This window comes from Bos indicus, chromosome 4, assembly GCF_029378745.1.
Source record: "Bos indicus isolate NIAB-ARS_2022 breed Sahiwal x Tharparkar chromosome 4, NIAB-ARS_B.indTharparkar_mat_pri_1.0, whole genome shotgun sequence".
Classification (NCBI taxonomy): Eukaryota; Metazoa; Chordata; class Mammalia; order Artiodactyla; family Bovidae; genus Bos; species Bos indicus.
Window position 1 is genome coordinate 99,543,776 of NC_091763.1, and position 15,049 is coordinate 99,558,824.

The window sequence follows — 15,049 nt, forward strand, 5'->3', positions numbered from 1 at the left end:
AAATAAAAGAATTAAGGGGATACTATTTACGCGAGAACACAGATACCCCTGGAAGAAAATCAACATATGAAATTTGATTATTGTGAATTTTATTTTAATAATTCTGTATATAGTCTATTACATTTCACACTCAGTTTTGAATTCTGGGGATTGTCAACTTCTACAGCAATCCTAAAATAGTCATAAAATCCTAAATGTTGGAAGCAACTTTTAGGACCAGGGAGAAGTCCAACTTCTTGGTTGGTATGGCACCACCACCACCAACCTCCTATTCGGCTCTGCCCTGAGAAGAGGCTGTTTAGTGCATGTGCACAACGTCATTGGCACCAAGCCCTGCCCCAGGAGACCGGCACATGGCTTAAGAACATCCCCTACTGCTGGCCTTCTCTGGGTCTGAACCTGGTGGTAAGAGCCCCACTCTCCCAAAGCACCAACCCCAGGGTTTTCTGACATGTCTATTTTCTAAAAGTCCGGGTACTCTCTACTGCCTGCTTGCCTTTCTTCACTGTAAAACTGTTAAGTATTTGGGGATGACATCAAATTATTCTGATTGGGTCCATTTCAGATATATGCTAACCTCAACTAGGCCCTTGCTACTTGTTTACCACTCTTTTTATCCATTTTTTTTAAACCTTCCTGCTACATTTTCCTAAGTGCTAATTAAACATTTTGTCTGTTGTTAAGCTCCAAACCCTGAGGCTACCCCGGCCTCCAAATTATACTGAGCTTATGGGTTCTCTTAAAATTTCTTGTCTTATGTATAACTGAATCACCTTGCTGTGCACATGAAATATTTTAAGTCAACTGTATTTAAATAAATGGAGAAGGAAATGGCAACCCACTCCAGTGATCTTGCCTGGAGAATCCCATGGACGGAGCCTGGTGGGCTATAGTCCATGGGGTCGCAAGAGTTGGACATGACTTAGCGACTAAACCACCACCATACTTAAATAAAATATATATGCTAAAAAAAGAAAAGATTTCTTGTTTTTAATATCAAAACCCTCTCTTGTATTTGCTACTATTAACAACTTGGAGGAAAAAATATCCCTCTTTCTATGAGTAAACCTCCAAATGTGCTCTTGATTGAATTCGGCTTTCTTGTTCAAATTTCCTTTTCTAGGCAGTTTTGTCTTCTCTGACTTCTAACAAGTTTATGGCTTCCTGGGGGGCAGGTGGAGGGGTGGGGCAGGCAGGAAGCTGCTTGTACTCTAATTTGGCCTCTGAAATTGTGTTGTCATCATCTCTTTATCAAATGTCTTGGCCGTTCATGTCTCTTAATTCTTTAATTCCTACTCATTCTTCAACCTACTGCAAGTGGCTTTCAGTACCTCCTCTGTATTAAAACCAGTCCCTTAAAGATCATTACTGATCACCTACCAATAAAATTTAATAGCAGCCCACCACCCAAAGTTTCCTTCCTCTCATTTATGCAAATAAAATGGCAGGCAGTATGCTAAGCCCTGGGAACATGTGGACAAAAAGAAAGAAAACATTATTCAGGGTACAAAAGGTACCAAGGACCACCAAAATTTGAGAGCAAGCTTCAAGGAGCAGATTACCAGGCTGAAGATGAGATTGGTGTGGATATTCCAAGTTGAGAGAATGGAAATGCATGGAACAGACAGTCTTGTGAAACACAGAATATCACTATGCTCTGGGGAGAAGTCACTGGGTACCACCCTAGCAAAACTTAAACTTCATTAGGAACGTGTTGGGAGTGGGGGTTTTGGAAAGTTTTGAAGGGAAGTGACATGACCCACTTTAGCTGCTCTAAATCACAGGTGCCAGCTTTGTTGACAATTAATCATCAGCCCCACATCCTGCCACCCTTTCCTCTGCATCACAGTTCTCAGATTCCCTTCAACAGGATCCCAGGCTAGGCCCTGCTGATAAGAGGCCCAAAAGTGAAATCTGAAAGGTGAGAAAGAAAAAGTTTTACTCCTAGATCAGCAGCTATGGGCAGGTCACTGGCCACTGGCAAACACGGGGTTTTGGGAGCTACTTCCCACAGCCACCTGAGAATCCCAACATAGCACTGCAGTCAGTTGAGAGGGAGCTCTTGGGTGAAGGCTTTCCTCGGACCCCAGCATGTCCAGATCTCCTGCAAGCCAGTGAGGTTCTCCTAGCCTTTCCTCTCCCAGCCTTCCTGGGGGTTGTGAAACCCCTGGTTTCCTGATGAAAGCCTCACACAGGATGCCATTTTGAGTAAGTCTTGCCTAGAAACAGTCCTGCATTCCCCCCAGGTTTCTATCTCACTTCTCCCCACTATAAAGATGATTCCAAAACTATACTTTCTACCTCTGGCCTTTCCTCTTAAGTTCTGCATCCAAATTTCCATCTATTTCCTGGACACTTCCATCTTGATGACCTGCTGAAACCTCAAACTCAACACATTCAATAAAAATCACCTTCTTTTCAAACTAGTTCCTTTTCACGAGTCCACAGTTCTTTTAAGCACAATGCAGTTATTTATTCCAACTATTGGCTGCAAACCACAGCCATACTAGATTTTACTCTCACTCAGGTAAACATTTATTGAGAGGCTACTATGTGCCAGGCCCTTTGCTAAGTGCTGGGACCAGCATGGCTAACAGGTAGAGATGGGGACCTCCCTGGTGGTCCAGTGGTTAAGACTATGCACTTCCACTGAAGGGGCGGCAGGTTCAATCCCTGGTCAGGGAACTAAGATCCCACATGCCACTCGGTATGGCCTAAACAAACAAACAGGTAGATGTGTTCCTTCCTCTCAGAACTTACAGTCTAGGGGAAACTTCTAGAAACTTCAACATGTTCCCCCCCCCCCCCCCCCAGATTTTTTTAATCCTTAACCTGTCACTTGGAAAAATTCAAGATTCTTTAATATCTTTTGAATTATTGCCCCTTCTCATCTTCTCAACCCCTTATCAATCAGTAACCTTCACCTGGACTATTTCTCTTTTTCTCTAGCTAGACCTTTTATTGTATCGTGGACTTTCCTATGTTTTGATGGAACACACATACCTTATTTCATAGAAAATTTCAAGTGGTCATCAACAGTCCCTTTGAGGCAAAACCCCAGACTCTTGGGGTTTTCCATTAACCTAAAGAATCCCACTTCAGTGTCTCTCCCATCTTCATCATTCCTGCCTCAGGCTGTGTATTTACAAAGTACAGTCTTATAATGTCTCTCTCCTAAAACAGAAACTGGAAACAGGCTCATTTCCAACAAAATCAGAGTCCAGGACTCTTGCAGGCCTTCTTTCTCACAAGTCCCCTGCATAAACCCAGGTTCCTTCCAAACTGAGATGCAGTCCCTAAACATGGCCTATGCAACCTCATCACAAAGCCTTTCTTTGCTCAGGCTGTCCCCCCACCCAAGTCTTAGTTTATCCAAAGCTCGTATTTCTTTGAGCTAGTTTGATTATTTCATACATTAGACATTCATATCCAGGCTTAGTTTTTAATTTTGTTTTTTGGAGGGTGGCATATGAGATCTCATTTCCCTGACTGGGGATTGAACCTGTGCCCCCAGCAATGGAAGCACGAAGACCACCAGAGAAGTCCATAGTCTTAGGGTTGACTATCCAAAATTTTTCAGAGTAAAAGAACAGGAATCACCTTATCTTTGTACCTCCTGAAGCACCTGGCATAATGCCCAGGCCAAAGTAGATGTTTGAAAATGTTAGACTTAAGTATGCTCAAATTTCTCCTTTACATCTCAGTCTCAGTTTGGTCCTTCATTGTTTTTCCTCTCCTACATAACTGCCCTTCAAATATTTGAAAACAATTACCTTGTTCATTTTTCTTATCTGCCCCAAATCCAGGAGGTACTGGCTAACTTGGTAGTCTATGTAAACAAAACTCAACAGAAGCACAACATAGTCAAGAAGTCCCTCAGCGTTCTATTTCCCAATCAACCTTTGACTCACACTCTATGATTTGGGACAAGAAGTATCTCTTCACACCCTTTATTTCACCACCACTTTGCTAAAATAAGGAAGAAAAATAAAACAAGGGGGAAGTAGATAATTCCATCCTTATCTTAGTCATTTTACAAATATAAACAAGAAAGGTGGCAAAGCACTTGGAGCTTCAGAACAGAAATGGAGTATGAGCAAAGTAATGGATAAATGTAGCTGAGAAAGGGTAACAATGAGCTTTAGCTCTGCTATTAAATGTGACCCAGGACAAAACTCAACTTCTTTTTGCATATTAAAGAGACTGATAAAAGCCAGGGAATTCACACTACTGAAACATTATATATATATATATGTATGTATATAAACCCTCTGGGCTGTATATAATCTTCTGGACCTTAGGTTAGGTATTTTATTAATAGTATCTCAGTTTTGCAAATACTAAAGCTGAAAACAAAAATACCCCAAAGATTATTGTTTCTCTTTGTTGTTGTTCAGTGGCTCAGTCATGTCTCTTTGCAACCCCATGGACTGCAGCATGCCAGGCTTCCCCGTTCACCATCTCCCAGGCCTTGTTCAAACTCATATCCACTGACTCAGTGATGCCATCCAACCATCTCATCCTCTGTCATTCCCTTCTCCTCCTGCCTTCAATCTTTCCCAGCATCAGGGTCTTTTCTAGAGTTGGCTCTTTGCATGTTTCTCTTTAAATTCTCTTATTTATGAGCCTTAGTTTTAACCCTGCTGCTGCTAAGTCGCTTCAGTTGTGTCCGACTCTGTGCAACCCCATAGACGGCACCCACCAGGCTCCCCCGTCCCTGGGATTCTCCAGGCAAGAACACTGGAGTGGGTTGCCATTTCCTTCTCCAATGCATGAAAGTGAAAAGTGAAAGTGAAGTCGCTCAGTCGTGTCCGACTCTTCGTGATCCCATGGACCGCAGCCTACCAGGCTCCTCCATCCATAGGATTTTCCAGGCAAGAGTACTGGAGTGGGGTGCCATTGCCTTCTCCAAGTTTTAACCCAGCCTACCTACCACAAATATTCTATTTGAACTACTAACCTCTGTTGGTCATATATACCACTCCCATCGGCTCTGGAGGGAAGCTGTGGAAGGAAGTGCAAGGACTCCACTTACAAACACCTGCGGACACACTGAGTTTCCTCCAGAGACGGAGCAAAGCGCCGAATGCTTTAGAATGGCCAATTCTTATGAGATGTGCCTTGAACATTTGGGCCAATGTTTACGTTCATGCTCAAATTATTTGGGTTACCACCAATAGAAACTGTTATCTTACCCTTTAAAGGGATTTTCCCCCCATAATCATGTACTCATTTCTTTAAATCAATTTGTTCAGTGGCAATTTTAGAAATGAATTTTCAAAGGCAGTTCCTTCTGGTAGGAAATTGCCTACATGTCTAAAAGCTATGTCTAGACTAAGTTAATAATGTGTTAAGCACAAGGAATTGAGTACTGATTTTTGTGACAAAATAAGTATTTGGTTTTTAAAGAATTCACGTTAACGTCCTCAGTCATCTTTCACTTGGATAGATCGCTTGAGTGGAAATAGCCATATCTGACAAAGGATACGTTTCAAGATTATGTTTAAGGAATATAAGCTGTCAACTTTTTAAAGTTTACATACCCTAAATATAATAAGGACCTTAAATCAAATGATGATGGTAAAAACTTGAACTTGAATAACATGTGCAATGGATGCCATGTCTTTAAATTCAGGCAGGTGGTGAAGAGTGCTAACTGCATTCAGCTTTATAACTGCATTATGGGTTGTCATGGCATAATCCTTGTGGAAACACACTGTTGACACTTATTACTTGTTCACAAAATATAATTCATATAGCGCTAAGGGTAGGCTATTTCCTCCTCTGCAATTTCTAGAATTGCTCTAACTCAGTGTAGCCTAGAAAATGACCCACATCCATCTGACTTGCTATGTCCCCTAAAACTGCAGTAAATGTGGACATCTAGATTAAAATTTTAACCATTAAAAAAATCCCCTGTATGACGAGCTTTGGGAAAACAAACTAATGATTGTAAATCAAAAGAGCTTCAATGGAAAAGAGGATATTAAAAAGAGAGAAACCACTTCAAGGTCAACAAAACAAACGTGGGCAGGTGCCATTCAAACGATATATACACATGTATGTACAACATGGTGGCTAGTGCTTGTTCCTCCACTTGACTGCCTAAAAAAACTACGCCGATTAGCTTATAAAATCAGAGCACAAAACTGGACTAAGATGGCAGATTAAACCTACATACTTAACTTAAAATTAGAATAAAGAAAAAAGCAGGGAGACCCTGACAGGAGACGACAGAGCAAAATGCGGTGACCAAGAAAGCAGTGGTTTGAGTCACCTGGCTGATGAGAAACTTCACGCTAGCAGCAGGGAATGCTAAGACCCAACACAATTCACACCACAGAACCCTCCAGGGCACAGACTGACCATGCCAGGTGCCCTGAGAACCACGGATAAAATGTGTGGGGCGGAGGTAAAATAAAGCTTACTGAGAAAGCTGTTTCAAGAAGTTAGTTCCCTAGATTCAGTCCCCCACTCCACACCATAGTGCAACCACACATTTCTTAACTGGGCAGATATTTACTTGGAGACAGTCTCTGGAGAGAAAAGGACTGAAAGCAAGGATGAAGTAAACATACTCATAATGAATACAGAGACCCCCATAGCAGCTCTGGCCTCAGACCCTCTCCCCGTGGCCAGCCATCATGAGACTCTTCTTTAGACAATCTGACCAGCCCAGGAGAAAAAGCCCAAAGACAGTGACAATAGGTCTTTCCCAACAGAGCCCCTCCAGACCTTCCCAAAGTGAAGTTCAAAGCTGGCATGCCTTCGTGTTTACAAAACTTCCTGTCAGCTTTTTAGTCTTATTCATGAGCGGATATCAAGAGTTACCAGGATCTGCGAAGTCTCTAATACGAAAGACAGAGATCAGAGCAAACAAAGAGGTAAAACCAATGGGGAGGAACAGAAACAATGCAAGAAGACAACTGTACGTATAAACAAACTCGAGGTAAAGCTTCCTAGAAAGAGCAAAAGACCAAGTTGGCAAATTGGAAAAAAAAGGAGAAAGTCCAGAATAAGGGCATTTTTAGAAAGGAAGAGCAGAGAAAATAACTGCAAGAAATTCACTCATGAAATAAGAAAATTTCCTAGAATTGAAGGACATGAGTCACCAGGTTTTAAAAACCTAGTGTGTATCCACTGTGTTCAGCATAGACCCATACCAAGGAACACAGAAGACAATGTCTACGAGCTTCCAGAGAGAGAGAGAGAGAGAGAGAGAGAGAGAGAGAGAGAGAGACAAAAGGATTACATACGAGTGGCTTTGGATTTAACAGTAATACTGGAAGCAAGAAGACAAGAGAGTAAGGCCTTCAAAGTTCTAAAGGAAAAAATATCTTCTATCCACCAAACTATCAACTGAAACAGTATTTTCAGGTATGCAAAATACTAAAATAGTTATTTCCCACATGCATTTCTCAAGGAGTTTCTGGAAGATGTCACTCCAACAAAATTAGAGGAAAAAAGACCAAAAGATATGGCATATAGGAATACAGGGGGAAAAAGACCCAAGAAAGGAAAGAGGTAAAGGAAACACTAGGACTGTCAGCAGTGCATCAGATCTAAGAATTGTGAGCCCACAGACAGACATTGAGGGCTGTCAGTACCAAGATTTCTATTGCTATTATGCCAACAGACCGCCTAAATTGGTTTGGTCCAGATTCTTTTTTGCACTTATCTGATTTTGACCAAATCTTATAAAATTTATTTTCTCCCCTCCAGGCCCTGGTAAATTGATCCTGACGTGTCTTTTAAACCACCCCATTCCCATAGGTTGGGCTTTGATCAACTCCAGAGGACTGGAGGGAAACCACAGAGAGCTTGGACACAGGAAACAGAGAGCAGACTACTCCATCAGAGTCTCTGCCAGACACCCAGGGTCAGGCTCATGGCAGCCCTGTCAGATGCCCCGCTGGCATCCCTTTTCCAGGACTCACTCATGACCTTGCAGTCTTCCCCAGAACTGGCTTTCATAAATTATCAGAGAAACTAAAGCCAGACTATGACCTAGAGAATCTGTTCAATTTATCTTCTAAAACCCTGGATCTGATACTGATAATACTGCTCTTCCTTACACATTTAGGTTTTGGTTTTCAACTTAAGCTTTTTAAAAAATGAGGGAGGAGGGTTCAGGATGGGGAACACATGTATACCTGTGGCAGATTCATTTTGATATATGGCAAAACCAATACAATATTGTAAAGTTAAATTAAATTAAATTAAAAAAAATAAAATAAAAAATGAAACAATGCATTATTCAGGGATACGTATGTCATGGCAAGACTTTAAAAAGAAAGATTAGCACAGATATCAAGATCATGGTTCTGTTGATGGGAAGGAAAGAAAATTGGAAAGGGAGAGATAGGAGGTCTTTCAAGATATTGTAGTTCTATTTCTAACTGAGGTGGTAAGCATATAGGGTTTTATTATTCTTTAAATGGTATTTATATATTTTATAAGGTCTTCCGTATATATGATTCATTAAGCATATACACAATCATAGCATAGCCATGCAAAATAGAATTGCCCTCCTTTTACATTTTTATTGATATACCAACCCCCCTGGCCCGAATGCCCCAAAGCCTTGATTATAATTCATGACTACCTGATATTACTTGTGTATTGGGCCACCACTCTGCAGCACAAAGTAAAGATTTAGGCAACTGGAAGATGTAGGCAACTGAAGTAAAGCTTACAGACCAAAGAAAGCCTACAGCCTATATAGTCTTCTCCTATCACAGGTTACATTGTGGTTAATTTTTTAAAACACAATTTGCTGTTTACCCAGTCATATCTACTTGTGGTGACATGTATTTGAGACAATCTGCTTCACATTCTTCAAAGATTGTTAAAAAAACTTTTTGGTATCAAATTGAAGTACAGATTAAAGGTAAGAAGGCCAATCAACCTGAAAAAACCAGAACGTAAAATCTCAAAAGATCTACTTAATTCATCCCACAAAGATCTGCTTAATGGAGGTAGCTGGAAATATACCAACTCCAGCTTTGGACTTCTGAATGTAACCCAAATCACGCAGATTTCTAGCAACCTCATCCTCATCATTGGTCAGTGGTGTGACTCTCCCTCTTAGGTCCTCCCTAGAACAGTTGGTCACGAAAGACATCTCTGTGGGTTTCCTGCATCGGTGTTTCCGATCTCTTTCCTCTTTCCCATCGTAGCACGCACACGTGCTGCTACTTGGATGGCACCCTGCCTGCTGGTCCTGCCAGGTCTCCCCAAGACCACCACCGTCTCAGCACGACACAGCCTATGTGCTCCTTTGCTGCACGAGAGGCTTCTCAGTTGGGAAGGTGTGGCCCACACAATGCAACAGCACAAAGAAGCATCTTCTACTGAAAGCCACTGGAAGAGGAACTCTTGAAGATGGGCTGGTCATCACACATGGCAACGCCTGACAATAAGATTAATTTTTTTTCTAGTTTCTTCTTTTAACCCGTCTTCCCTATTGTTGAAGATGTAAAACCCATGGATACACCCGATGACTGTTACCACAAAATATTTCAAATTCACATGCAACAAAATGGAAAAACAAAAACAAGAACAACCCAAGGGTCATCATCAAGTTTTCTGTTTTATTTAAGATTTTAGTTTTAATTCTGAAGAAAGAGGTACATTTCCTTTTTTTTTTTAGTTTTAGCATCAGGTTATAACCAGGTTTCTGTTTTCTTTTCTCCTGTCTTTTCAATACTGCACAAACGTCCAGAAACTACAGGGTTAAGTAAAAGCTGCAGGCAAGGAGGTCAGAGATTTGCTCCTGATGGTGATCAGATGGCCCCAGAGCAGTGCTATCTCAGAGTGCCCTCAGTCAGGTGAATTTACGGTAAAAAGAAAAAAAGATTCTGACAGAGGAGAAAGATTGACAAAATCACTTATATTTCAGCTCTTATATATTATGCATAGGTATTAAATCTGTGAATACTTTTTTTCTTTAAAACATCTGAATTTATTTTAAATCTAAAGTCAAAATTTTTTCTCCTTTAAAAAAATCACTTCTCCTCTCCTTATAAACTCTTTAGCAACAGGCCAGTTACTACTACAGATCAATTTATCTTTCCATCAACTTCCAATAAATTCTTAAGCTTAACAACACAATCAAGTCCTCTCCATCAACTTTCCAAAATAATTAAAAATTAAATTAAAAGCATTTTCCCTGCAATAGTGATAAGCTGAATACAAGATGGATGCCAGGACCACTGCTTTCCCCCATGCATTTAGCAATCTCATTTCAACCTGGTTTTCAAACTTCTGCAGTTGATAATGCATTTACTTCACCTTTCCTAGAGATTAATCGTCATTTTCTGCTAAGCAGATTATATCATTATTATGCGCAACAGACAAACAGTAATTTTCTAAGTTTCAAGACTGCCCTTTGATTTTTTTTTTTTCCTCCTTAAAAAGGCATTTTTAGAAAACATTCAACAGTGTCACTTGAATGTTGGATCAACAGAAACGTTTACAATTAAAAAAGAAAGATGGTTAATGACCCTGTGATCGCATTGCATCTGGGGGTAGGGAGAAAAAAAAAATTGATCAGGAACTGGATTCTTCAGAACGTAAGAGATGAGAAGGGAGCTGTGGGTGGGCTGAGAGGGAGAAAACAGGGGGGGACAAATCCTGCATTTTCTAATGGATTCCCCTCTTTCCCTAGTGGCGGTCCAGTGTTGAACTCTGTAATAAATCTGTGGGGGTTTTGCTGGGGGGTCTGAAGGCTGTCTGAAAGCCTGGGGGTGGGGAGTGAAAGCTGGAAGGGTTTGAAGGAGGAGGGTAGGGATTCCAACTGGCTCTGTGCAGAGGGATCTGTGTGCTGAAGGGGGCGCTGTGGTGGGTTTGTGACGGAGGGGCAGTGGGGCCGTCCATCTCTGTGAGGGCCTGAAGGGATTTTAGCCAGTGTGGAGGATTGTCATCTTGAAGAGAGTCTAAACTGTTTCCTGAAGATGCTGGAATACCTAAGGAGAGAAAACAAAACAAGAAGAAGATGGTGAGTCTGTGCAGAGAGAATAAGAAATTCATCAAACAAATATTTTAAGGTGCTTAGTTTATCCAATAAGAAATGCAATTTTCAACTCCGTCCAAATAAGATGTTCTCAGCCTTACGTTGCATTTATCCTCCACCCACAACAACCATGATTTATTGTCACACAAACCCACGTCTCCTCTTCAACTATACAGACATTATCCCCCCGTGTCAGAGAGGTGGAGTTGCAAAAACCAGTCCCCAAGATTGCATGACGGTATTTCCCAATTGTGCTTCTCCTTCTCTAGCAGGGATACACGGACCAGATAGCCTTATAATAGAGAGCTTTATGTTTTAAAGTGGAGTATGTTCCTTTAAGAGGATAAGTCGGATCCTTTTGTACTTTGAGACCTACAAAATACACGCATGCTGTCAGACGTGAGCACCTACTGACATCAAAGGAAGCAACCTAGGTACCAAATGCCTTATTACCCAACGAGGCCAACAGAGTTTACAACTGAGGCTACGTGACCCCAGAGGATCAAAGAAGCTGCCACACACTTGTGACTTTGGGGGAAGATTATGTTGACGAGACCTCTGCTTTTAGATCATCTGTGCTAAAAACCAAACGGGTGGCAGTCAGTGGAGCTGAAGGAGCGAGAAAGTTACCTGTGATGATGGCTGGGTCTGTCCAGCTGCCAGGGCGGTCCCAACTCGGGCTGTCGGTGGTGGCAGTGTTGGAGGCTGGTGCACTGTGGTTGGCGTTGGAGGGGGAGGAAGAATTGGGCAGTCCACCAAAGTTGATGTTAATGTTGGGTAGAAGTGCCCTTAGCCCGTCCTGCCATTCCTTCATATTTAAACTCTCTACAGAACTGCTGTTGTCTGGGAGATTTACCAACAAAAAAATGAAAGATAAAAAAAAAATAAAAAGCTGACGTTAGAAACATATGTTGTTCTTTTGTGGTTAAGTGGGAGAAGAATTATTCTTTCTTTATTGAGCATCTAGAATGGGTTGTCCTAGCAAGATAAACTTGGTTAGGATTTTGCTCATGAGCTCGGAGCCCCTGAAATCAGTGTGGAAAAACTTGCTCAAGAATCAGGAGAGGGAGCTTCTTGTCCTGACAGACGCTTCACCATTTGCTTATGTAAGCCAACAATCCAGTTTAAAGACTCATTGCTCCGGAGCATGATTTGGTTCCAGCTACATTATGAAGTTTCAGTTAGTGGGGCATGTAGCCAGCTGAGGTAATCTATGCTATACATAAAGAAAGCAAGCCTGTGAAGTTCAGGATTGTATTCTGAGCCCATCAAATGAAAAAAAAAAAAAAAAGCCATTTTATGAAAAGCAAACATAAGCCAATAGAAAAAAAATAAAGTTCTTCCTGATTATAAAACTGATCATGTATTTCAGAGGAGAAAGGCATAATGAATAGGCTTTAGAATCTGAAGAGAGTATTTTTCCATTAGTCACAAGGCCAAGGAGGCAGGGGCGAAGCTACCCTTTAAACGGAATCATTTCCAGTGGCCTGCCCACTCTGTCCTTACAGTTCTACCAATCATTCACAACACAAGACCTGGAGCCTTATGGTTAGTTCCCTGGCTCTATTTATAAATAGCATCAAATATGATAAGATGCTATCAAGATAAAAAGGCTTTCATAAATTGTGACTAAACTCACTGGATCTGCTACCATCCAGAATCCACATGGCATGTAACTAATTGCTTGGGGGGAGGGGAAGGGTAAAGTGTAATTACTACTTAGAATAACTGTCTTATTGAGACTAGGACGGTAGGTCAAACTACGAACTGCAGTTCTTGAGAAGAGCACAGAAAATTGAGTTCTACAGAACTGATGAGAAATCACCATTAATGATGATGATGATGACAATGACACTTCATCAGGTACAGTCTAGGCTATTTGGTGAATTTAGTTTTCTTTTTATAATTTTTCCTTTGCCCTAATCACTGACCTATGCTAAATTAAAATGTTTCAGTCAGCGAAGCTTTTAACCCTACTGACGTTATTTATAAGAAGACAGAAACTACAACCAAATTCAGCAAGTCATCTCTGAATTTACTAAAATGAAGACGCAATCTACACCGTACGAGTCAGTAGAAAGGAAAGTAAACTCTTCAAACAAAATTCCAATTCACCATCAGTGTAATTCCCTAAGGCTCACCCTTCTATTTGCTTCCTACCTCATACTCACACTGTGTTGCATAATTCACAAAGCACTCTCAAAGTCATTATTTCATTTGATGCTCATGTTGTGAGGTATGCAGAGCAGGAGGAATAGCGTGCATTTAACAGATAAAGAAACAGACTCTAGAATAATTTGTCCAAGTCACATAACTTATATAGTCAACACTTGAAAGCCAGACCTTATCTGAGATTTTTTTTTTTAAGTAACACCAAGCTCTAGATTTTGTATAGACTATTTATTTGCCTTGTATTTGTATAGACTATTATTTAGCTTTTTAACAAGTTAAATGCTTAAGGCAAATTCCAGGGGCTGTGAGACCCATGATGAAAAGGAAGCAAAAAAACACAGAAACATTATAGAATGTCCATCAGTCATGACTTGCAGAAGAAATATTTCACTAAAGGAACAAACGAGACTTGGCAGCCAGGGTGAAAAAATTCTCATCGACAACACAACCAGCAGTCTCCTCTTGACTCCAACTGCATGAGGCATTAACAAAATCACACTAATAAAGTCCTAGAACACTCTCAATTACAAGGTTTAGTGGCTACGGCACATTCTAACCTGTAAAGCAGTCACACTGTCAGACTGAATAACTTAACTTGGTTTCAGTTCAGTTCAGTTCAGTCGCTCAGTCGTGTCCGACTCTTTGCGACCCCATGAACCGCAGCACACCAGGCCTCCCTGTCCATCACCAACTCCCAGAGTCCACCCAAACCCATGTCCATTGAGTCGGTGATGCCATCCAACCATCTCACCCTCTGTCATCCCCTTCTCTTGCCCTCAATCTTTCCCAGTATCAGGGTCTTTTCCAATGAGTCAGCTCTTCTCATCAGGTGGCCAAAGTATTGGAGTTTCAGCTTCAACATCAGTCTTTCCAATGAACACCCAGGACTGATCTCCTTTAGGATGGACTGGTTCGATCTCCTCACAGTCCAAGGGACTCTCAAGGTTTCAGTTAACTAAAAATGGAATTCTAAATAAGGAAAACTTCACAGGAAGGGAAAAAAAATCTCCCCAATATAAAAAGGTGATGTACAACTACATGGGAAAACTTTAAGGAAGATTAATGCCCTTGAACTTTAGGTAGCCAAACTCAACAAGAAGCCTATTAAGATAAACTGAGGTTCCCTCTTCTACTACACAGGGAAAAAGAAAAGAAAAACAAAAACACACCCTTAACTTAGTAAAAACCCATCTTCTCCTTACTTTTGCTTTACATTTAGTGAAAGCTGGAACTAAGGAACTCTGCATTAACAGAATAACATTTGCAACTATATAAAGTTTATCTGAAAATTAGTATTACAATAAAATCAAAGATATCTGCTCACAGGCAGGAGCTATATGGGAACTTTCTGTACTCCACTCAATTTTGCTGTGAACTTAAAAAGTCCTCTAAAAAATAACATCTATTTTCTTTGATTTTAGGGTAATGATCAAGCAAGAGTATGTTGGCCAAAGACACTCACAGATGGCACATGATATAGAAACAACGAGGAACTTAGATCCTCCCAAGGTGAACTATGATTATAAAATACCTTGGGAAATAAATTGGCTAGTTTATAACTCTTACAATCTTGCCAAAAAACAAAGTCATGTACGTGCCTAGACATCATGGGAGCCTGACAGCATGGCTGGCTGGCTTGCAGTGAAGTTGCAAGTGTCACAAGAAGTGGACTGACATCCTTAGCTCAGGGTACGGGACCACTCTTCTCAGCTGCTTGCAAAAAGTTTTCTTCACTGTTTTCTCTACTATTGCTATGCCAAGTGCTGGCACAAAGAAAGACCAAGAAAAAGGAAATCAGATAAATCCATCCAAACTTCAACAGCCACACCTGTAATTACCTACTCTACCTCCCTGCCCACATTC

General features: G+C 41.0%; 1 protein-coding gene across 6 annotated transcripts in view; it reads right to left on the reverse strand.

Moving 5' to 3' along the window:
• Positions 1–9,573: 9,573 nt before the first annotated feature.
• The window catches only part of CNOT4 (CCR4-NOT transcription complex subunit 4), a 152,626-nt gene continuing 147,150 nt past the window's right edge, over positions 9,574–15,049 (reverse strand). For 4 of the 6 annotated variants that reach the window (XM_070788204.1, XM_070788200.1, XM_070788202.1 and 1 more), the window contains 2 exons: positions 11,645–11,857; positions 9,574–10,967 (listed from right to left, as the gene is read on the reverse strand). In XM_070788204.1, the coding sequence (XP_070644305.1) occupies positions 10,666–10,967; positions 11,645–11,857 (515 nt within the window). In that variant the 3' untranslated portion in view covers positions 9,574–10,665. The remainder of the gene's footprint in view (positions 10,968–11,644; positions 11,858–15,049) is intronic. The other 2 variants (XM_070788205.1, XM_070788206.1) reach the window with 1 other exon arrangement.